Source organism: Pleurodeles waltl, chromosome 5 (genome assembly GCF_031143425.1).
Source record: "Pleurodeles waltl isolate 20211129_DDA chromosome 5, aPleWal1.hap1.20221129, whole genome shotgun sequence".
Taxonomy (NCBI): Eukaryota; Metazoa; Chordata; class Amphibia; order Caudata; family Salamandridae; genus Pleurodeles; species Pleurodeles waltl.
The window spans coordinates 1,730,661,304-1,730,685,539 of NC_090444.1; the positions used below are offsets into that span (position 1 = coordinate 1,730,661,304).

The following is a 24,236-nucleotide window of genomic DNA, read 5'->3' on the forward strand; positions in this document are numbered from 1 at the left end:
AGAAAGAAGGAAAGGAAAAAATAAAAAGGAAAGAAAGTAGGCGGGAATGAAGATGAGAAAGAGAAATAAGGAATGAAATACAGAAGAAAAGAGAGAAAAGATAGGAGGAAGGAAGGAAAGAAGAAAGGAAAGAAGGAGGGAAAGAATGAGAGAAAGAAAGGAAGAAAGAAAAAAGAAAGAAAGAAACAATCAAACAAAGAAGCAAAGAAAGAAAGGAAGAAAGAAAAAGGCATAACTTCATGCAGGAGTAGAAACAGCATTGACAGGAGACAAGATGTGGCGCACATCAAAAGCATCATGGTCTAAGCACAAGAGCAATAATAAACTTTAAAAAAAACACTAGCACTAAAAGTAACTATGTTGTTTGCAGATGTGCTCCTTGTGAAAGAGCAAAATGCCATCACTCAAAGTGAAGCTAACCGGTGGCTGAAATAGGCTGACTAACTGCCCCATGCTGTATGCTGTAGTGGGTGAAAGCAAAATGTGAGTGACACAAAAAACAGACCAATGCATGAAGAGGGGTGCCTGGAAGCCCCTGTAAGTAAGTATACAAGTAAAATCAATAGGTCAACTTAGCTAATGCAACACCTAAAAATTAAAAGGCAATGCAGCAATTCCTAAAGTCCATACTTTTGAAAGTAAAGCATTTTTTCTTAACATGACAGTAATAGGGCCATAATAAAGTAGTGTACAGTTAGGTAACTTTAATGGTGACTGTCCCTGCTCAATGTAATAACGGCTAGGGCTAGTTGTGACCTGTTAAAGTAAGTTATTATGAAGGAAGCTTTATAACCATAAGTTGTTATTTGGTTGACCAAAATAGAGATCATATAAAATTAACCATTAAATAATCTTGTGAAACTCTGCTCAGGATCTTTGTCAGATTAAATAAAATCCTGATCTAATTGTAAGGAAAGATAAAACAATGTGCGGGACAGACATGGGGTCAGAGGTGAGGCTGCGTCAACCTGTAAGGTTTCAAATATATAGGATTGTTTGCCTTTAAATGGCTGACGTCCTGTACAAATTGACTTTGGAAAAATAGTTAATGATTGTTGAATGTGGCTGCCCGAAGTATTATTATTTCATGATCACTAATCTGTTGCACTCTCCAAGTCTCCGGCCCTGCTTGAAACATTTTCATATCTTTTGAGAAATGAGGATGCTCCTAAAGTGTACTTGATTTCTTGTTTACGACCCAAGAGAGAGAGTGAACATTAAAGTGCCTCCTGCATGTTTTTTCATTCTTGCCTCTGAAGGGGGCAATGTAGAGTAGTACACCCAAGGATATAGTATCCACCCCTAAACCCACTTTCAATGCTATTTTGTTAATTTTCAGGCAGTAGAGAAGAAAGAGATAGAGCAATATTTTCACCATTTTATTCAACTACGTTTTTGTTTTCTTTTCAAGGTCAGCAATTTGATAACATAATGATCATGAATGCATCTGTTGCCAATATCATCGTGGCTATTGTGTTTGGTCATCGATTCAACTACAATGACCCAATATTCCTGAGGCTCATGAGTTTGATAAATGAAAGCTTAAGACTTCTGGCGGCACCTATTGTTTTGGTAAGTCTTTGCTGGGTTGGCTGTATTGATTGTTCTATGTGTATTGTTTTTCCACATATCTCCCACTCTGCAAATAATGTGCTGCATTAGTTGGTGTGCAACTGTCTTTACTTCCTACATTATTAATGTTTACCTTGCAGCCTGGTCCAGTATCCATTTCCCCACAGACAGCCAACTCCACACTGCTCATGGCCTTTAGGTGTAATGGCGTGTGGGGTTGGAGGCTTGCAACTACCCCCATGCTAAACATGGCAGTTGGCCTTGGGCAGCGGAGGGTTAACCACAGGACTTGGCCTGCTGCCAGGCCTTTGCTCCAACCCCCAGCAGGCTGCCAACCGCATTCTGCGCACAGCCATTGTAGTACACAGCATAAGGTTGGTCTTTGGGCCCCAGGGATGCCATCCTATACTGCCAAAACATATATATCAAGAGGAGGAGGGCATGCAGCCCCCCTCAGCGAGCTTTAATTGGCCACAGGAACCCCATCCCCCCAGAGCCAAATTCCAATTAAAAAGGGGCGAGAGCTACGTGTCACCCTTCCCCAAGCCGTACAAGGCCCCCAAAGACCCCATCCCCTGGTGCCAAATCCAATTAAACAAGGGAATGGTGAGTGCAGCCTCCCTTCCCAAGCCTTATTGGGCCCTGGGGACTCCATCCCCTGGGGCCAAATTCTAAGGGGAGGGGGCCTGCAACCCCCCTCCCTACGCCTTAATAGACCCCAGGGATCCCATCCCCATGGCTAAATATAATAAAAGGAGGAAAGAGGTCCTGTAGTCAGGCTCCCCGAGTCTTATCAGGCTGCGAGAGCACCCTTCCCCTGGGCCACACATTGCTATAAATGGGACGGGGGACGTGCGGTCTCCATCCCTGAGCCTTCTCCGCCCCAGGGACCCCATCACCCAGGACCAAATACAATAAAAATGGGAACGGGCCATGCACCCCACTCCCTGAACCTATTTTGGCCTGGGAACCCAATCTCTCTGGGCTTACATTAGTTATAAGTGGGTGCCCTGCTGCCCACCAGGGGCACCCACAAAGCAACACATTGTGGGCTGTGAGGGGAGCCCCAAAACCCCTACGGCGCCAGCCGGCACCCACGTGGTGCAGGAGCTGGCATTGCTCCCTCCAGGAGGGAGCAGTTGTATTTTTACATGCTCCATCCTGGCGGGAGCAATATGTGTCCTGTTCCCCTGCCTGCAAGAGGTCGAGCAAGGAAACAAACCACAAGTATACTCCCATCTGGCGAGAGCCTGTTTAAATCTTCCACCAGCTAGGAGCAGACTTCCATGTTTGGTCCTGTCTGGGGGGAGATTTTAAAATGCTCCCGGCAGACGGGGACAAACATATGTTTCCCTGCCTGCACTAGAAACAACTGTGTCCCGGGGTGGGCTCCCCAGACACAGTGAATGAGCCGACCCTGGGAATGGGGTCCCTGGGGACATTAAAAGCCCATGGCGGGTGGTCCTGGGGGGTGGAGTTCCCCGGGCCTTCTAAGGTTCAGAGAGGAGCAGCCCCCTCCCTTATAATTAGCTTTACACCTCCTTGAGATGGGAATTGGGTCCTTAGGGCATTCACAGGCTTCTGGAAGGGGACTATATGGCCCCTCTCTCTTTTTTTTAAATAAAATCGCCCCCCTGGGGCTGGGATTCCTGGGGCTTTTCAAGGCTCTGGGAGGTGTACAGCACAGCCCCTCCCCTTTTTTAACAATTTTGTCCCTGGTGAGCCCCCTTCCCTTAAATAATATACCTGGCCCCAGAGGATGTGACCCCGGGCCCAAAATCGTCTCAGTGAGGGGGGCCTTACTCATGCCCATTCCCCATATAGATAATAAAGAAAATTGTGGCCGCCATTTTGTTTTTTGGGTTCTCTGCTCTCTAGATTGCAGCAAAAACAGCCTTTTTTTTATTTTAGAACCTAGAGAGGTCCTTCTGGGCCCCATCCACAGGACCAGGGGGCAGGATATCCCTACCCTACCCCCTTATATACGTTACTCTTCAGCACAGGGGGCTAAGACCCTGAGTTCTGTAATGGCTGCCAGCAATATTTTTCCTATCTTGCTGGCAGCCAATCAGACTGCTTGCTCCCATTGGAGGCAGACTATTAGGGGAGCAAATTGGCCCAAAAGGAAAAAAAAGCTGCCCTGGCCAATCACAATACACCATTTTTTTAAATTAGGTTTGCAGGACTTTTGGAAGTGTCCCTCATGCCCAAGAGTCCAGATATACAAATATGTTTAAACCCTAATATCTCAAAAACTATTGAACAGATATACACCAAATCACAAAAAGCAAAACCTGGGGCCCAATATCTAGCTTCCTGTCAAATTTGGTGCAATACCATTCAGCAATTTTTGTTAAAACGTTTCTGACAAAAGTCTATGGAAAATGCATGGGAATTTTGTGATTGCCTTTTTTACTCAGCCACCGCTTGACGGATCACCCTGAAACTTTCCATGAACAAACTAGGAAAAAATTATCACTTTTTTTAAAAGGGTTATGAAGATTTGTTTGACTGTGCCAAAGGAGGAAACAAGTAAGCCCAAAGTGGACCAGAAGGCAAATACCTAAGGTAGCAGACCTTGAGCAACATAACAGGAGCAGCTAATAAGAGTGGCATCAGCCTAAATCACAAACCTGATGAAGAGACTGCAAAGAACTAGAAAAGGCAACCCCCAATCTCCCCTGCACCCTCTCACTAAAAGATCTCCTGGCCCTACATTGCATATTCTACTTTCGGCTCAAGTGCCTGCCTGTCGTCCTGCTTGCCTGGGACAGGAGAGAAAGCTGGATATCAGCAAAGTAGAACACCATTGAGCCCAACAGGTCAATCAAGACTGACATCTGACAATGATGCTCAATTCCACTACATAGCAAGGTCAACCATTCACATAACTACTGCTCAGTCCCCAAAGGAAATAACATAGAGTACACAAGTGTCTGCTTGTGCTTCAAAGTTCTAAGTTTATCAGCATAATAATGGAAGATAGAAAGCTAGGAATGTGTAAAACTTTCTGATAATAGGTGATCTTACTTGGATATATTAAACAGCTTAAGTGAAAAAGAAGATAATGCTCCACAAAATATACTGAAAACAATTGAGCTTCAGGACAGAAAAAGACCCCCTTCCTGCAGTCATGAATTAAAATTGAAGATATCTGAGTCATGCATGGAAGCTCAAGCAAATGAACAGACACAGCTGTGTGATACAGCTGCTAAAAAACACAAGCTTAACACAATATTGGAAGCAATAGTGAAGACAAGATAATCTCTAGAAACTAAAATAGACTCCCTCTGTTGACCTGGAATTATTAAGAGGCAAGAAGAAAAAGCTGAAGATCAGTTATGTTACATAACATATTCAAAAACACTATAGATACACCACATCATTGGAAAACAATATTTTGATTGCCAAAATATTGTCATCCCATAGATATAAAAAAAATACACAATAATATCAATAACAAAAATGTTGCTCTCCAGAATATCTAAAATAAGGGCTATTATTAACAAAAATATTGAAAACAATATATTGTTAGCTCATTAAAATGCAGAAAAATAAAATATCAAAAACAAAAAGAAATCCAGCCAGTAGCGCTTTGCGGAGGTGTGTAAGGAAGCCCACATTGTTGCCTTACAGATTTCTGCAATTTGGACCCCTCTAACAGGTGCAGAGTTTGTCAACTTAGCCCTGGTGGAATAGGCTCTAAACCCTTCTGAAATCGGGAGAGAAAGAGGTGAAGGGAGTACAACAATTAAGGGTGTTCAACTGGCTCACCCTTCTGGCGAAAGTGATGGCAATAAAAAATGCAGCATTGAGAGTTAACATACCAAAAGTACAACTGTGCAAAGGCTGGAATTGAGTTCCCATCAAAATGGTAAAAACTCAAACTCAAGTCTCATTGTAACCACAAATGAATGTTTGTTAACCCTTTAAATAATGTATTATAACAAGAGACTTAAAAAAGGATGGCTGATCAGGCACACAAGGGAATACAGACAAAGCATATAATTACCCCTTCACAGTACTAAGTGCACAGCTCGTTTGAGCAAGAAAAAGCACATATTTCAGGATGTTGGACAACTTGGCCTGTAAAGGGTCTACATTATTGTCTGCATACAGTACAACAATGTTTTTCCATCTGCCAGAATAAGCATATTTGATGAAGGGGTGACATGCTGTCAGATTAACGCCCACCACCTTAGGTGGCAGCAGAAAGGAGCTCAGTTGTACCCCTTCAATCTCACGTAGGATAAGGTGATTGGGATACAAAGCCATTCCCTCCGACTGGGAGAGAAGTTCCGTTCTGAATGGCAGGCAAAGCAAGGGACATATGGAGAAGCACAGAAGGTCTGCATACCACAACCTTCTTGGCCAATTTGGGGCAATCAGAATAGCTTGGGCTTGGAATATTAACACAGCATTACAAAAAGAGAAAACAAAACAGCTACATCTTGCACCACACACACTTTAATTGGAAGAAGATGAAGCGCTATCAGATTAACTGAAGAAACCCCAGGATCAACATTCACAAAAAAATGCATATCGCTGCACTCTCTCTACAAGTAAGTAAAGTAACCTCCTAACAATAACATAACTTCCAAACATTGCATCCACCTTAATTGAAAACAAATAATACCTTCCTTTTCATTTACATATTCAAACTCAAAAAATATTTTAAATCCAATATTAAGAAAACATAGTCTACCTTTCAGGAAAATACTTCCCACCTGACCGACATCTCAACTGAATAATATATAAACCAAATAAAACAGCACTTTAAAAACAAAGCAAATATGTAAGTATGAAATATAATAAAGAAAATGCATGTTACAATATTAGTAATAAATAGAATAAAATGTTTAACACAAAGTGATAAACATATACATCAACCAATAAATGACACTAATTGCCACTGTATCACCTCGCAGAGAGGCAATTGTTTTCTCACATGGGACAACACCTACAACAATGAAACCACAGGCAGTGAACATGTTAACTGGAAACCTATAAAGTATTACACTATTGCTTCTTATGGCAGGACCACAACTAACTATTACATAGTAGTTAATGTTAGAGAACACATCCACCCCCCAAATATAACTGGGATAGAAATAAGGCACTTTCTCAGGGAAGCAAGCAACAGGCACTATTTAAAAAAATATATTGCCAACATTCCTGAGCACATTACAGGAGAATTAACAGCAATCTCCAATCTAATAGGATTAACAGCACAAACAAGCAATACACCTGTGGCTACTAAAGTATGAAGACATAAGCATTCCAAAACACCTAACTACAAAACATTATGAAGACTACAGATTGTGCAAACAGACATCTTTGTGATGTCATAGTTTTAACTCAAATGCACTTGTAACACTTTTAATGTGTTTTTACTGTTAGTGTTTGTTGTGTATGGTACTCACTGGTTGAAAAAAGATTGTGTGATCAAGACCACCAAGGTCAAAACGCATCATGCCCCTCTGATTTGGAGACGTGTAATAAATTAATTTTGCATCCATGGTGTGGCCTACATATGTTATTCTTAAGGAATGGAACGCTGGTGGTGGAGATACAGTGGGGGTGAGCTATCCAACATATAGGCCCCATATCCAAGGTAAAATACCCTTGTGTTGAAATCCAGGGATGAGCTATATATACTCACTGAAATAAAACAAAACTTAAAGTAATGTTAGAGTTAGATGTGATAAAAAGATCTGTTTTTGTTTAAAAAGTCTTAGAAACTCACAGATAAAAACAAAGGTTAACGCAACATTATAGTTAGGTTAATATGTCAGTAACAACATTAATGTTTTGAACTAAAGAAATACAGGAATTCACCAGTTATATTAATCATTTATGACATGGCTGATGACATCTCAAGTGACATAATTGATGACGTCACTGATGACATCCTCCAATGAGTGTGTTAATTTGTTTTATAGTTTACATAGTGGTGGTTAGCTACCATATTACTTTTCTACCTAATAGTGTACAGCCTGTGTACAGCTAATGGGTGTTAAGTGTTTACAAAACGCATGTGCTTCTAATGCATCATAGGTGTATAGAGGTGATGAACATGTTAAAAATCTTTGCATTGAAAAGTAACTGTGTGTGCAGATGAAAGTTAACAACTTGTGTCCAGAATGTTCTTCACAAGTTTTTTTTGGTTCTGTAGAAAATGTTTCTACCAGGGCAAAAATTCTACTTAGTAGATACTAAGGGGCAGATTTAAGAAAAGTGGCACTGTACCCACGCAGTGGCACTTTTCTTGTGACCCTTAGTGCCCCCTTCCGCCACAATATGTGCGCTGTATTTAACATACAGTGCACCATGGCGCAGGGTAGGAGGCAGTGGCATCAAAAATCTTTACGCTATTGATGTACTGTTCAGGGTTAGTGCCAAAATATTGGAGCTAACCCTGATCAGTACATAGGGGCCCATTGCAACCAGTGGTGTGCCTCCTTTTAACGCTTGCTCTGAGCAGGCATTAAAAGTAGCCACAAAGAATGATGCAGTGGAATCTTTTAAATTCTCCTTTGAATACATTATGCAATGCACATGCATAATGTGATGCAAAGGGTTACAAAGTGGCGCAATGCATGCATTGAGCCACTTTGTAAATATGGTGCAGCGATTTCTGAAGCCTAACACCACATTAGCATCAAAAACTATACTAATGTGGCAATAGAGCTTCATAATATTGGGCCTAAGTTTCATGTATTCACCTTCATTGCAGCAAAGAGCTGTAACAACCTCCCCCTGCACCTCAGACAAAGCCTGTCGCTCACCACCTTCAGGAAGAACCTCGAGACGTGGCTCTTTGATTGAGGCCCCTCCCACCCAGCACCTTGAGACCCTCACAGGTGCTACCAGGCCCTGTGGCCAAACCAAAAGCAGACTACCAACCCCACACTGTGCACATCCTTTAGTGAGTGCAGTGCAGGGTTGGCCTTTGGGCCCCAGAGACCACATCCCCTGGTGCCAAAATATATATATTTGTGGGGAGGGGTGTGCTGACCCTTAATGAACCCCATGCCCCCAGCCCCTTGCTTTTACCCTTCCATATTTCATAACTCATGACATACTCATTGACTACATTTATAATGTCCCTAATCACTTCTGAAATGCCATCATTGTTGACAATGCTGTGCTTGGTGGAGGCGCAAGTTATAGTTACTCTGATGCAAAAGTTATAGTTATTTGCGATAACTATGACTGGTGACTTTAGTGGTTTTGTTAATTTCAAATGATATGTTTTATGTAACATTTTCACCTAACTATAACATCCCTCTAACCTTTTAGTTTCCTCAGTGAATCTCTAAGGTTTTATTTTAATGTAAAGATATAATTTGAATTCCTAACTATAACAGTACATTAAACCTTACTTTTTTCAGTGAATTTCTAAGGGTTTTTCAATGTAAAGTTAGATACCCTTCACAAAGCAATGTGTGAGGAGGGCTTAGACACAGAGCCTGGACTGGCCTCACATTGTCCATTGTGCTGTGCCCGCCAAAGCTCGCTGTCCCTGCTCCCCTTCTCCTTGCCGTCCTATTACTCTGCCATCTCATTCCAGTGCTGTTTGGTCGTTATTCTGCCACTGCCCTTTCCTCCCTCCCTGCATGGTTAGCTTACTGCCTGTACCAACCTCCTCCTAACCTTTGTTGTCCGTGACCATCCACCTGCCCCCTCTCTCCTCCCATGCATGCTCCAAGGACTTACCCCTGCATTCCAGTTAGCTTTCTGTCTCTGCCCACTCCTCCTGCTACCGTTGCCAGAGTCTATGCCGCTGTCACTGCCCTATTGCTTAGCTTCTGTGCTTAGCTTGCTGTCCCGACTCTCCTTCCCCCTGCTCCTCGATGTCTGTTTCCCCTTAATCCCTCCATTTTGCCCACCATGTTTCATGGAGCTGCAACTGCTTATCCTATCTTCTCTGAGTATTCAGTTGAGCTGCCACTGCCCCATCTGTCTGCCCATCATGGTCTGATGGCTTCTGCCTCTCCCGGTCCCTTACAGCCTTCCTTCTATGGTCCATTTTGTTGCCACTCAGTTCTGCCATCCATGCTCTGTTGTGTTGCAACTGCTCCTCCTGCTAGCACTCCATGGTCTGTTATGAAGCACGTATCTCCTACCCCTGTCCTCTGTTGTCTGTGTCCAGCACCTACCCCTCTCTTCTGCCGTCTTTGGTTCTTTGTCCATGCCCCTGCCCCATCCCTCTTTCTGCTGTGGCCGTTGTGCTGCCACTAACCCTCCTGCCTGCCATGCATGGTCTTAGTGCTGCCATTGCTCCCCCCACCTGCCCTGTGTTGGCCTTATATGTACCCAAATATATTCCCTGTTTTCCTCCATGGTATGTTGTTTCTAGTGCGCATCCATGGCCATTGTGCTGCAACTGGCCCTCTTGCTGCCTTGTTCGGTCAGCTTGCTGCCCTTGCCTACTCCCTCCCTGCCCTCTGTTGTCCATGTACATGGCCCTGTCCCCTAATTATTGCTTTTCATTGTACGTTTTTCTGCACTGCCCTCCAGCTTGCCCTGTGCGGTGTATTGTGTTGCCACAACCCACGCCACCTTCCTTCTGCCCTCTGTTGTCCGAGGCCATGCCTCTACCCCTGCCATTGTTCCATACATGCCAAAATCTCAAACTTAGTAAGAGGGAGATTTTAAAAGAAAAATGGGGAAATTGATTTTCCTCGTTGACTTACAATGAAAAAGAGGCAATTTTATGCAGAGGCAGGACATAGCTAAAATAAAGCCCCATTTTGGCTTAAAGAAATTGTGAGTCTCCTGTCTGAATCGGGTCTGTTGGCATGTATGATTGAATGTTCCCTGCCTCTCTTTTCTGCCTCAGTGGTCTGTTCTGTTGCCACAGCCTCTCTTGTCTGCCATGCTTAGTTTGGTTTGTAGCCCGTGCCCCACTTCCCCTGCACTCCATGGTCTGTTGTACTGCCACTGTCACTCCCACCTACCCACTGTGGTAAACTTACTGCATCTGCCCCCTCCTGCCTACTCTCTGTTGTCTGAGTCCATGCCCTTAACCGCTGTCTCCCAATAATGTTCAAAAGAACATATAGATCTCTATCATTCTGTATTCATCACAAAGGTGTAGTCATTTTGATAGATTTAGAATTGTAAAGTAGCATTTCCTTTATAAATTATAAAAATGGGGGAAAGGTGGCTTTTTCCATAGAAATTATGGTTAGTACCCAAAACAAATAAAATGAGGACATATGTTCTTAGTTCTCAAATAGTAGCAAAGCATGTTTAAATTATAAGCTATCTTTATGGGAGTTCCCCCCAGGTGATCACTTGATTGTTTGCTGCACTTACGGAAGAGGATGTGGTGTTACCCCAGAGCTGCTAGAAAAACATTTTAAATTCTCAGGATCGAATTTGAGCGTTGGCTTAACATTGTGTGACCTGAGCAAATCACTTGGGGCCAGATGTAACAAAAAAGGCATTTGCGATTCGGAAATAGCGATTTCTTAAAAATCGCAAATGCTATTACCGAATCGCAAATTGTGATACAGACCCCATTCGCACCTATGGGCCTGTAGGCCCATATTTGCGAATTGTTTGCATTTCCCAAATTGCGAATTCCTAACTGGAATTCGCAATTTAGGAAATGCAAAACCCCAGGGTCCTGGGTGCCTAAGGCCCCCTCTGCTGCACCCCAAAAAAATATTTCAGGACATGTAATGCGCACACATGCCAAAGGGACATGTGTGTGTTACATGTCAATTTAAAAAAATGCATTTTTAATGCTTTTTTAAAATTTGCACATGGTTACCACCAAGTTCAATTTGGTGGTAATAGCGATTCCTTAATGTCCAATTCGCATTAAGAAATTGCTTGTTACGTGTGGTTTAGAAATTGCAAATAAGGATTCCTTATTTGCGATTTCTTATTTAGAGAATCGCAATTTGCGATTCTCTAAACAGGCTCGCAAATTTAAGGAATCGCTATTTTAGCGATTCCTTAAATTTGCGTTGCGAATGGCTTTCATAAATACTGAAAGGCATTTTTGCATTCGCAAACGGGCATTCGCACCATTTGTGAATGCAAAAAGGCTTGATACATCTGGCCCTTAATCTCTGCATGTATAACACCAAAATGACTGTATTCTCTTATAGAGCACTTCAGTACCTTCAGGTCAAGTCTGTGCTATGTAAAATTGTAAAAAATAAAAATTAAGCGTTTTGCACACTTCTGTCATTGGGCTATGCTTGGGCTACATTTGGGCTTTTTTTTATCTGTTGGCCTTCGTGGGAGACATTTTTGTTATGAAGGTCCCTAATTTTCTTATTTACAGCAGTATCGGCAATAGATAATACTGTCAGTTTTCCACTTAGATTCCATCTAGATGGCGTTCAGGTGTGTTGAAATTAATTCAAAATGGTAGTTGCTCATTAGAACACTGTGGTAAAGCTGCAGTTGATCACCATGGCGTTAAGTAGCAGTCTGTTGCTGGTGTTGAAAGTACATGTTTCAGTCTGCATGTTGGAGTGTTTTAATTAAACAGATGAGGAAGATATTTGAGAACGGATTTAAAATGTGTCCTAATTTTGCTTTCTTCAGCACTAACCATAATTTTCATGACAAAATAAGCCCCACTCATTGTGTTCCTTTCTAAATTAAATGTTTTAAGTTTTGCCAGTTTGATTCAATCAATATGGCTTCTGGTGTGCCACACTTTTGTCATATGTAAGATTTTAGCGCTCTAGTTGTTCATTAGAACACTCTGGGAGTCTGCAGTAGAACAGAGGGGAATAAAAAAAATTCTAGCTTGCACGCAGTGTTGCCAGATTGGGCGATTTCCCGCACAAATGGGCGATATTTTTCCCATTTGTGCGGGGAAAAAAAACAATTGCGGGAGCCTGATTGTTGGGCTATTTTTAGCCCTGTGTGCGGAAAATTGTTTGTGGGGCGCCGCTCGAAATTCACTAGTGGCAGTCTTGTAAGCTTTAAGACATTGTACAATACATAGTTTAGTATTATTGGGAAATGTCAGATACAAAACCATCCTGGTTAAGGTCTTAGTTCTTCTGGAAATGGAAAAAGAAACCCTGTCTTGAGAGAAGGCCTTTCCAGAGAGATACAGAGCTCGAACATCAGATCAGAATGCAGGAGATCAAGCAGAGTAACATGGTAAGTTTGACCAATAAGTGTTTGCCTGACAGGTACTTGCTCTTTGGCCATCCATCTAAGAAATTCATGATGACATTAACATCCTAAAGCACTGGTTCCCAACCTGTGGTCCAGGGACCCCTGGGGGTCCGCGAAGCTTCCTCAGGGGGTCCGCGACTACTTAGAAAATGAAATAATATTAACAGATTAGCTCCCAGGCTTTCAGCAATGACTTATTGGGGGGTACCCGGATTCCAATAATGATTCAGTGGGGGTCCCCAGGATCCAGTAATGATAAAGTGGGGGGCCACAGAAGTCAAAAGGTTGGGAACCACTGTCCTAAAGGAATGAGTATCTACGATGAGTGGGTTTACACATGCGTGCTCTCATGAGTTCACAAACTACTTGATGTTCTCCAACAGGTTTCCCATCAATAGGAAGATGTCCTACGGAGATGTCTTGCCTATAATTATTTATATTTATGAACCTGTAGGCAAGGGCCGAATCATTTGTGTGAACCTGAAGCCCATGACTGATTCATATAGAAGGAAATTTGCTGAGAAATGTCTGGCACCTGCCATCTACCCTGGAAACTTTACAGACTATCAACCTAAGCTGCTCTGAGATGATCAACAGATGGGACTGTCCCACTTATCCAGCAACAGGTTCCAGCGGAAATGAATCAGAAGAGGACTCTTGCAAGACAGTTCCGGGCTGTGCTTTCCAGAGAGAAGTAACAAGAGTGATCTCCGCTTTTTCGTGAAGCACTTGAAACAGGATTTTGTCATCATGATGAACAGACGAAATGCATACCCCAGAAGGAGAGACCAGTCCTGCAGAATAGCATCCTTTGTTTCTGGATCTCTGCAACAATTGAAAAACTGAAGAATCTGCCAATTGAGGAGAGAGGTGAATAGATCCACTGAACATGGTCCCCACTTGAGATTGAGGTGGAAGAAAATCTTCGTGTGAATTTGCCAATCACTGAAATCACATAGGTAACGGGAGTGACTATCCGCCACAGATTTCTTCTCCCAGGGAAGGTATTCCGCAATGACCGAGATCCAGTGTTGAAGACAGAGGTGCCTAAAGTCCTTGGCAGTCTCTGCTAATGTCGGGCTCTGGCACTGCCCAGTTTTTTGACTACTGAGAAAGGAAACTGCGAGAGCTCCAGGCAGTTTATGTGGAGTTTAACGGCCTGATTATGAGTCTGGTGGTCAGTTAACCCTGACTACCAGACTCGTGGTGAGGAGACCACCATGGTGCTAGCGGTCTCCCTACCCGGCCTATTACAAGGTTTCCACTGGGCTGACCTGCGGGAACCTCTGTATTTGGAGGTAATGTGGCAGTCGGACCTCCACAGTTGCGGTGGTCCGACTGCAACCACGAGGCTGGCAGTCCTTGGACCACCAGCGTCATAATGAGGCTCTAAGTTTGGTCTCCAACCACCGACTTCCAATGGAGATCTGGCTTCCCCAGCCCCATCTGCTGACATCTAATTCCAGAATGATGTCTAGGGAGCTGCCAAAGTTCAGTTTGACATTCCAGGCACACATGTAGTCGAGCCACCATGTCATCTCCATTGTAGCCTCATCCAAGAGGAGAATTAGGTCCAAGTAGGACAACCCTCTCTGAAGATGTTGTTGTATTTTGAGCCTCTGGAGAGCTCTTTAAAAAAGGGGCCGGGAGCAATGCTGTGGATGGAGGAAGCTAGAAGACCTACAATTTGAGCTACTGATCTCAACAAGATTGTCAGGCAGCATAATGCAGATCTCAGCTCTTTCCTGATATTTTTCCCATTTTTAGCCAGGGAGGATCAATTGGGACAACACCAAATCTATCTTGAGTCCCAAAAAATCTATGAGTTGGGAGGGGATCAGACAGGACTTCAGCTGGTTTATGTCAAAACCCAGGTCCTGGAGAAGTTGGATTGCCCAGGAAAGGTGAAGGGATAAAATCTGAGGTTCCTGAGCTAGAAGAATCATGTTTGGATCGAACCACTTCCACAATGGGTTGGTGAACCACCAAGGAGTTGAGGATGAACTCGAAGCAATGACCCTGCCAAACGAATTGGAAGAATCATCAATGAGGTGGGAATATGGGGATCGTCAAGTAAGAGTTCTTCAAGTCCAGACACACCATCCAGTCCCCCTTTTGCAGAATGTTTTGGAGAAGGTGAATCCCTTCACTCTTGAAATGCTTGTCAATTATCCAGACATTGAAATCCCTCAGTTTTAGGAGTAACAGAGAACCACCCCTTTTCTTGTTGACCAATAAAATGGTGCTCATAAATCCTTCAGGGTGAGGGGAAGAAGGCCAGATTGCACCTTTTTGCAGGAGCATTTGAATTTCTGCTGTGGTGATTTTGTGCTCTTGTAGGGAAAAATATTATTCCTGAGGAGGGCATGATTGGACATAGTTGCTGTAAAACTCCAGTTTGTAACCCTGGACAGACTTGAGTACCCAAGGGTCTTGGGTGAGAAGTTTGCAAATGTGTAGGAATAATTTTGTCCTGTCTCCCAAAGTTAACTCGGAAAGAGGAATATTTCTCACCTGAGTAGTTGGTATCTGGATAGACACCCTGATGTCCTCTGTTCTATCCTTTGTGGAAACACTGGTGTCCTCCACATGGTTGAGTGGGATAGAAGGTATTGCTTGCGGCCTGATCTTGACAATTACCATGGCTGTGGTAGGAGAAGTCTTGTTGGGTACCTTAGTAATAACCACGGCACGATGATTGGTCCCTAAATCATCTGGCCCTGCCAAAAAGTGTATGAGAAAGACTTTTTTCAGTGAGAACTGCACCTTGTCTAAATAATTGTATGTTGAAGCAAATTTGGCTCAATCCTTGACAAAGGGACCACCAAAGAGGAGACCTTGAGCTACTGACCCAACCCCCGAAGAGGTTAATTTGTTTTATTTCCGGTCAATGTGCAGGAGAATAGAGTGCCGGCTTTCGGTGGAAATTACCCTGTTGGTATTGGCATTACCTAGCTGACAGATGGTGCCCTGCGCCCATCCGACCAGGATATTAGGGTTTATGAAAACATTGGATTCTTTAACCTGATTAGCCAGCTCGAAGATCTTCATCAGGTGCCCTGAACTATCCAGCAGCTTTTCCTGGCTGTTACGCCATGCTCTGGCAAGGTCCTTCTTAGGGTCCTTAGCCTGCTTTTTCATGAAATTAACCATGGTGAGGTTCATCTCAGGGGTTTCTGTGAAGTCACCAACAAGGCTAGGTCTAGAACACTCCATATGAAGCCTGGTGTGGACCTCTTTGTCAAAATTATGCCTAATATGAGCTTGCACATAACCCGCCACCTCTTGGGAAAGGATCGTGGATGGATGATATCACCTGGGTTAAAGGTTAATACTTTTGGCACCTTTTGGGAGTCAGTATGGCGCCCAGAGCCCTTCCTTTTATAAGGTCCTGGTTCATCTTCCTGTTATTTTGAATGGGTATAGTGGTAGAAGAGTCTGTATCTAAGGGGCCAGAAAACCTAGATGGATCATCAGAATTAGGGGCCTGAGGGGCAATATAATCATAATCATAAAGGACTGTCGCAGACAGTTTCTTGTAGGCTTCAAAGTGTGCCCCCCTTTTAGCCTTAGAATTCCCTTTACCAGGTTTAGTAGGAGGACTAGTGAATCGTTAGAAGAGGCAAGTGGTGGAATCCAACCCCGTTGAAAGGCAAAACCCTTAAAGTGATCAATGAGGGGGCCCAGATTCCTAGCAAGGGACCTGTCCACTGATAATTCGATGCTATTGTCCAAGGCACCAACAAACAGTTCCTGCAAGGAGGGTTGCATGTCCACCTGATAATATCCTAAATCGTCTTCTAATAGTCTGTATTAGGCCATGTTGTGGGACAAATAAGGTCCAGTAGGCAATAGAATTGCCAAATATTAGGGTAGTCACAAACTACAGTCAGGGGGAGTGCCAACCCCAGCAAGCAAAATTCAACAAAATATAGTACGTACAGGGAGTTGCCAGAAAAGCACGCTACACAGAGCCTATGCCAATTTAAACAACACTGGGAACACTCCAGTGCGCCTGGACCTGAGGGAGCTAAATGCACGCACAAACTACAAGAAGAAAATTGCCCCCACTAGCGGAGAGTTGCGCTGCTAGACGCTGCTTAATTAACTGGAAGCATGGCGGGTTCGCTCATGCATGCATGTGCATGGTCCAGAAGGGCTAGAAATGGAACTGCGGCCATCAGAAAGCATCCCGCTCCACAAAAGAAAAAGCCTGTGTTCAAGGAAAAATATGGATTTGGGAGGCAGAAACGCTCCCCCTAAATGGAAGGAAAAGACACACAGCAATAGAATCGAGAGGGTGGCGCATCCCTAGTTAATACGGGAGGCAAGAACCCTGCTCTGCACAGTAAGTGACGCTCGCTGAAAAGAGAAGCCATGTCAAAGCATTGACTATCAATGCAAGTGTTAGAATATGGAGTATTAAGTGGTGCGTGTTAGTCCTCACCGTATAATACTCTCACAATACCCCAGAGATGGTCCTTGGATTCACACTAGTAAATCCTTAGCCCAGTCCTGGTAGTGTGGTAAAGAGCAGCCAGGCTTCACTCAATGGAACATGTGCATTTCACAGCACAAACATGGATGATAAGTAATTGACACAACTCGGGTTGCAGATGTCTGATGCAGGTTTCACACTGTGCCCTGAGTGAAGGGGTTAGTTACCGGGCTGGCAACCAACAAGGCTTGGCAGCAGTAAAGGTGCAGGTATCCTTTGAGTACATACTGGAGTCCAACGGAGTCAGGTAGCAGCCTGAGACTTGTATGCAGGCTACCACTCTCAGAAGGCAAAGGACCACCTGAGGGCCTAATGGCCAGTGTAACTTCAGATCATGTGGTTGTTTTTACCTGCATTTTGCAGGAGACTGGTGCCACCAATCCAGGAAAGACTGAAGGTGCTTCTGGCTTCCACAGGTGTCCCAGGTCTGGAGTGGCACGCTTCAGCTTAGGACGAAGGTCGATAACACATTTCAGTTTGTTGCCTCAGGGACAGAGTTTTCTTGTTTTGCTTTGGAGCAGTGGGCTGAGTCCTGTTGTCGGTGATGCAGAGCTTCTTCTCGTCCTTTTTTGAAGTTGGCCGATCAGATCTGAGGTTTTGGTGTCAGGGGTGTCCCTTAAATCCTGAATTTAGGGGAATTAGGGGCATGGAGACTAGTACTACAGCTAATCGCCCCCGAGGCGACCACATCCAGTGGGAAAGGTCACCTTTAGCTTCCCACAACCCTCTATTCTGCCACTCCTAAGATGGCAGAAATCAAAATTTGATGCACAGACTGGGCTGTTCATCCTACAGGTGTTGTCAGCCTGCTGGGGGTGTACACAGTCCTGCATACCTAATTTCCCACCTGTCCACAAGTAAATGTGCCTGGGGCAGGAGAAGGGCTGTTTTTTACTGGAGGACAGTGCTCATGGCTATCAGGGGTGGTGCAGCCTTTGAAACTCACATTCTGATGGCTCTATTCAACAGTCAGACTCGGGCGGGAGGTGTGACCTCCTTCCTCAGCCTTTTGTTTCTGACCTCTGAGAACACCCAGGATGCCTGGCAGAAGGTCAGAAACCTGTCTTGTTGTGAGAAGAAGCGCAGCTGATCAGCCAGAGCACAAAGGAGGGTACAAACAGGTGGGTTACAATTAGTGTGCCATCTGGATGCATGCCAGCCGCCCCTCGACACGAGAATCATGTTGGGGGAGAGAAGGCATGTTGTTTGACACCAAATCAATAGATCTAGGTACTACCATAATGGAGCCAGCAGCCCTGTAACCCAGGGCTTAAGTTCGATGTTATCCTATTGCCCGCCCTACACTTGTAGTGTACCTTAATGGAAAGGATGCTGTAGAGAGATAGAAGGTTGTGCTTATATGTCTGCACCTTTAATGTTAAGCACCCTGCCTGCTGTGTTGCAGAGGCCTAGCTTAGGGGTGCCTGATATCGATATAAGGGGGCAAAAAGTGGGAGGGTGACTATACATAAAGGGGCTCATTCCTACAGGACAAGTATAAAACATTTATATATTCAAAGATAAAACAACATTTAAGGCACTTAACTGAATGCAAAACAGCAAAGAAAGAGAAGGCAAAGTGGCGTTGATTGTACTGTGATTGGGGCATGTGTTACGTGACGTGCGTGGATTACATGGATAGTGTCGTTTTTTGTTTATTGTAATGGGATTGGCTGCTCAAAATTTACAGTAAAGAAAAGAGAGACATAATTAGAAGCCTCCGGTCCTGACATGTAATTAATTGACAGATTGCTGCTGCTGGAAGGACGTTTTACTGAGAATGTCAGACTTTAGTCTCATATGGCTGAGAAAGATAGTATGAATTTACAGAATATATGCTCTCATTTTAGCTTCTTGAGTACCTTCTATAAACTTTAAGAGAAAATTATAAGAGAAAACTGTTTTCTCTCAAACATGATTCATGAAACCCCCAGCAGAGAGTCTGCATTTTTCACAGGATTAAATCATCTTAGAACACACCATAATTCCTAAAAAGTAGTATGGTACCACCAAAAATGAATTAAATTTGAAGTAAAATCTGTTAGCATCCTTTATACATGCTCCTTTTTGTGACCCACAAAACCAGTCATTCACCACAATGCACTTTAATGAGGACCACGTCCCAGAGTCCTGTAAGTGCTGCCACGGCATGTTGTCCATGTTGTGGTCAGCCAATAAAGGGGCAATGTCCCATTGGGAACCCCCACATGCTTGTTGGGACCTGGATGTGCTCGCCCTGCCCCCCTTACATATTTTTTAATTAATCTTCAGGAGGAAGGGACAAAGGACACCTTACTGAACAAAAGCAATCCTGAGAGGCATATTCCTCTTTCTATGTGTGCTGCAAAATGCACAGATAGAAAGAGGAAGTAACAGGGAGAAATAAAAATATTTCTCTTGTTAGTCCTCACCAGAAAAGGTGTATTTTTTGGTGCATTCCCAGGTCTACCAATTATGGCAAATCTGGGAATGTGTCAAAAACCATGTGAGTTGTGTGGGAAGGCCTTTCCCAGGCAGTGTAAGGCAACACAACAATTTGCGTTGCATTGTCTTGCTCCAGATTTATGGAGCCACTCAGAGCCAAGCAAAGTTCCTTGTGTGGCTTGATAATTCACATGTAAGGTTTGCATCACTCTTGCAACACATTGCATGGTGCAAAAGCAATGCATACTGGCTCATATATAGTCCCCATAATTTTGCACTTTCCTGAAACTTAGAGTTATACAACTTCATTGAGGAATCTCATTGGATAGGCCTAGAGCACAGGCTATATGAAGAGATGGAGAGTAACAATGTTTCTGTACTGGCTTCGCTGCTTCCTTTTAAGCTAAATTCTATTGCAATTCATAAGGAGCGAATTAGCTGAAGGCATGCTTGATGGCAAGACAGCATTACAGGCCAATATCTAGTTCCCCAAATTAGATCAATAAATAACTTTTTTGACTAGTCTAACTGCAGCTGTATGAGAATGGGATAATCTCCTTTTGATTATAGGGGTGAATTTAATAGTGTGCTTAAACAGATTTTATGCCTCTACCGCACACATCTATTACCCACAGTGCGAAAACCCTAGCCCGGTGGATGTCATTCTGGGCTCTATCGTATGTTTGACAGGCAAGTAACCCAGGCAACAAGGAATACTCCTTCTACTGCCCCTTCACATGATCGACCTGATATATAGTACAAAATTCTCGACTTAGATTCAATGTTGTCATTAGTATCCAACTCTGAATGTATCGGCAATACAGTGTCAAATCATAGTTCTACAGTGGTGGGAATGAATTTGGGTAGAACTCTGCACCCTCCCCCCAACCTGGATATTACAGCCCTCTCTGGTGAAAGATCCATCATTCAGAGGACGTGGAGAGAAACAAGGGAATTTCAATGGTGAGACCAGTGAATCCAAAGCCTACCCCTTATTCTGATTGGGAGGCATTTGAAGTCATTATTAAGGTACAATGAGCCAAATGTACTGATTTGTGATTTCCTGATTTTTTTTGCTAATCGTAATTAGGTAATTGCAAAATGGAATGTATGATTGAGACATGGCCATCATAGCCATATTTTGTGACTCACATTTTAGTAGCTTCTTTATCTTCAGTACTCACATTTTGTGATTACCAAAATTGTGATCTTGCCCACACATTGCAACCGCAAATACAGAGAAACACGCCCAAAGACTACAAAACAAGAAAGTCCTTCCAAAAACTGGAAAGCAGACAGAGATGAGGTGGTGCACAGCTTCCAGTGCAATTTGTAAATCTGAGCAGCAAGCCTCATCTTACAACTCTAGAAATAGCAAGCCAAGACCTTGAAAAGGAGGCAGGGGGCAGAGAAAGAAAATCAAGTTATCTGAGAAAGAACTTGAGATATTAACAGAAGAGTTCTGCAGCAATCATTATCTCCTGTTTGAGAGATATTCCATGACTGTCCCGGAGGTGCAGAAAGAGAAAATAGGGCATGAGATGCAGCAAAAATTAATGGTGTTGCAGTAATACAATGCTCCATTGATGAAATTAAAAATAGATGGCATAACTTCAGGTCTCACACAAAGGATAATGTTGCAACTCAGCTGAGTGAGTCCCGGGCAACAGAAGGTGGCCCCTCGATTGTCCCCCCACTTTACTGCACTAAAGTCGATGGAGACTACCTTGGATCTAGAGACTGCTGTGGGTTTAACAAGGATTAATACATCTGCACCTGCAACATCTCAATGTAAATGTAACTTTTTTCTTTATACTTCTGTTACCTTAAAACTGTTTTATATGTACATACGTTATACAGAATTTGTAGTAAGGAATAATTACACAACTATGACAGTGCTTTAGTGGACAATAAGTCAGTAATTCCCTCACTATTGCCAGTCTTAGAAATTTATTAAACAAATTATATCAAATAGAAAGGAGTTATTTTTATTCATACAGAAAATAATTTTACGTTCCTTTGTTAAACAAATGAACCTGAGAAAGACAGTGATGGTTCAAATGTAGAGAGAAATGATGACTCACACACGGGGATGGAAGATCCCATTGAAATGGAGTCAGCCAATCATACCTCATGGCTACTGTAGCCATGTCGTTCTCTCCACAGCCACCATCATTGGATGAGGATGATGTTCAATAGCCTCATAGTTCAATCCTACAGCCAGTTGTGAGGTCACCCTAGTGTGTCACACTGCATGTGCACATTTGGAGCCTGGCGGCATCTCATGCCAACCAAGCATCATTGACAGAAGCTTTGGCGGCAGATACACCACTGGAAATACTAAGCAGATAAAAAATTGTAAACCAAAAACTGCAATACATGCAGTAAAGCATTTCATTTTGCCTCAATAATGTGGCCAATCAATTGGTGGAAAACTAAAAACAAGATGGTCACAAAACTGGACAGCCTCACCAAAGCGCTTAAGAAATGATCTCTAAATCTGGCAGAGGATAACGCTAATTAAAGGTCTAGAGAGAGAAACACTGCAACACGGATGGATGGGTTAACCTGTTGCATTGGAAGATTGTCCCATGCCACTTCAACCCTATTGATGCAGATAGCCTATCTCCAAGTGGAGCTGGGCACTTTAGTTTGTCGGTTTCAGGGTGCTTAGAGCATATTACCCCTGCAGTCAAGGCACTACAAACTTCCCAAATAGCTAGCTGGGTAACTTCTGAACCTCAATATAGTGAGGAAATCTCTAGTATTTCGTACCAATTAAATGTTAAAGTAAACAATTTCATTAAAAAAATGAAAACATATGACAATAAAGGTTGCTTTACTTTGAAGCATCAAACAAGTGCTGCAAAATGTATGGCATTTGTACCTTCAGTGTATGACTTACCTTGATTGTTGGCAAAGTGGTCCCATCACTGTCTCCCCTCTTCTACACTACTCTACTCTGCTGCTGAACAGGTGGCTCAAGATCTCCACCCTCTGAATCCAAGTCCGACACAGAGATATGTAGGCCTCTACAAGATGCAATGTTATGTTTGGATGCCATTTTCGGGGCATATTGTGCTGCACCACCACTTTATGTACGGACGGGACATTACTTTCAGCAAGTCATATGTCTTCTCAATCACACCCCTGGAGCAGCTATGTACTTTGTTGTATCGCCTTTTATTTTGGGAAGTGGGGGATAGGAATGGTATCGGAATCCGTTAGTATAAGGCAAACACCCTATCACCTAAAACAAGAAAATAACTTTTCTTTCATTTTGCATTTGATAAGCTCAAACATTTGTGTCAATATATTTAGTATCATCACCTAACAAATAGCCATCTTCAAACTCGTTTCTTTCCAGCTGTCTGTTTATTCCACTGTGCCTACATTTAAACAAGCCAAGGTGCTTCCTGGGTATTGTAACACAATATCAATTATTAAATTGTTTGCATCACATGTCACTTGAATGTTGAGAGAATGTGTATTTTTCCTATTTATTTACAAATATTCTGGGTGAGATGGAGGATAAATAGGGCCATGTGTTCCATCTATACACACTAGTACTAGGGGTAGATGAAACGTGTGGACTTTCTCTCCGAGGAATTCAATGGAATTACATAAAAACTCTGCGAGATTGCATGGAGCTCAGTGAGTGGGCGTAATTCGGGCATGTTGCGCTTCCTGTGCTGATTTTAAACACTGAGAGCTTGATCTGCATTGTAAAATCAGCATGAACTGCGCCATGAGGCTGGCCAGAGGATGCAGCATCTTTCTGTCGCTTGAGTAGATTTTCTACTCGAGCAGCAGCTTTCTGAATGTGAACGGTCGTGACCTGCCACAACCTCCCGCATTTGAGAAATCCCCCCGGGAGGCATTCTATGCTACATTCTAGGGGATGTAAATTCTCACTTGCACTCTCCAACTCAATGTTGCTGAGCTACGCTTGAGAAAACTACCTGGCTGTTAGAGGTGTTTTGCCCAAACACCACTCTCCAAGCGGAACTCGGAGTGAGCAAAACTCAGCAAAATCTACCAGCAGAGCAGAGTTTTTCACCCACCCTACCTATAACATGGAGACATTTAGCAACCCTATATATTTTAGTGGATTGATTTCCTGTGTATTTCTGAGTAAATACATTTATCGGTTCACACAGAGCACAATGGCATCTAGAAGTATGTGGGGAAAAAAGTAAAAGCACACTTTGGGAAACCCTACCACCCACAGCAAGTAATGGTTAGAGGCCAAAAGGCATAAAGAGTACACCACCTCATTATGGGTGCGGATAGAATTGCTCTACACGGTACTGCTTTCTAGATGTTGCTTTAAAAATGCAATAATCACTAATATTACACTGCTACTTAGTGTGTATTTGTCATAAATCTCATCCTCAGTTTGTTGTAAAATAGTCTGCCTGACTCTGAAAATCTCTCCTGTCTCTGCCTCCTCCACTGCAGAACAGCCATTATTTGCATCCTCCTCATAATCACTACAAAGCAGCCGTTGTGGAAACCCCTGATGCATTCTTGCCAGCTTTTATAGTTTTCACATAGTTACTACCTTGAAATGAGTAGATGG

General features: G+C 43.2%; 1 protein-coding gene across 2 annotated transcripts in view; it reads left to right on the top strand.

Moving 5' to 3' along the window:
- The window catches only part of LOC138296716 (cytochrome P450 2K1-like), a 412,132-nt gene that overhangs the window by 193,964 nt on the left and 193,932 nt on the right, over nt 1-24,236 (top strand). For both annotated transcript variants that reach the window (XM_069236117.1, XM_069236116.1), the window contains exon 4: nt 1,412-1,572. In XM_069236117.1, coding sequence (XP_069092218.1) covers nt 1,412-1,572 — 161 coding nt within the window. The remainder of the gene's footprint in view (nt 1-1,411; nt 1,573-24,236) is intronic.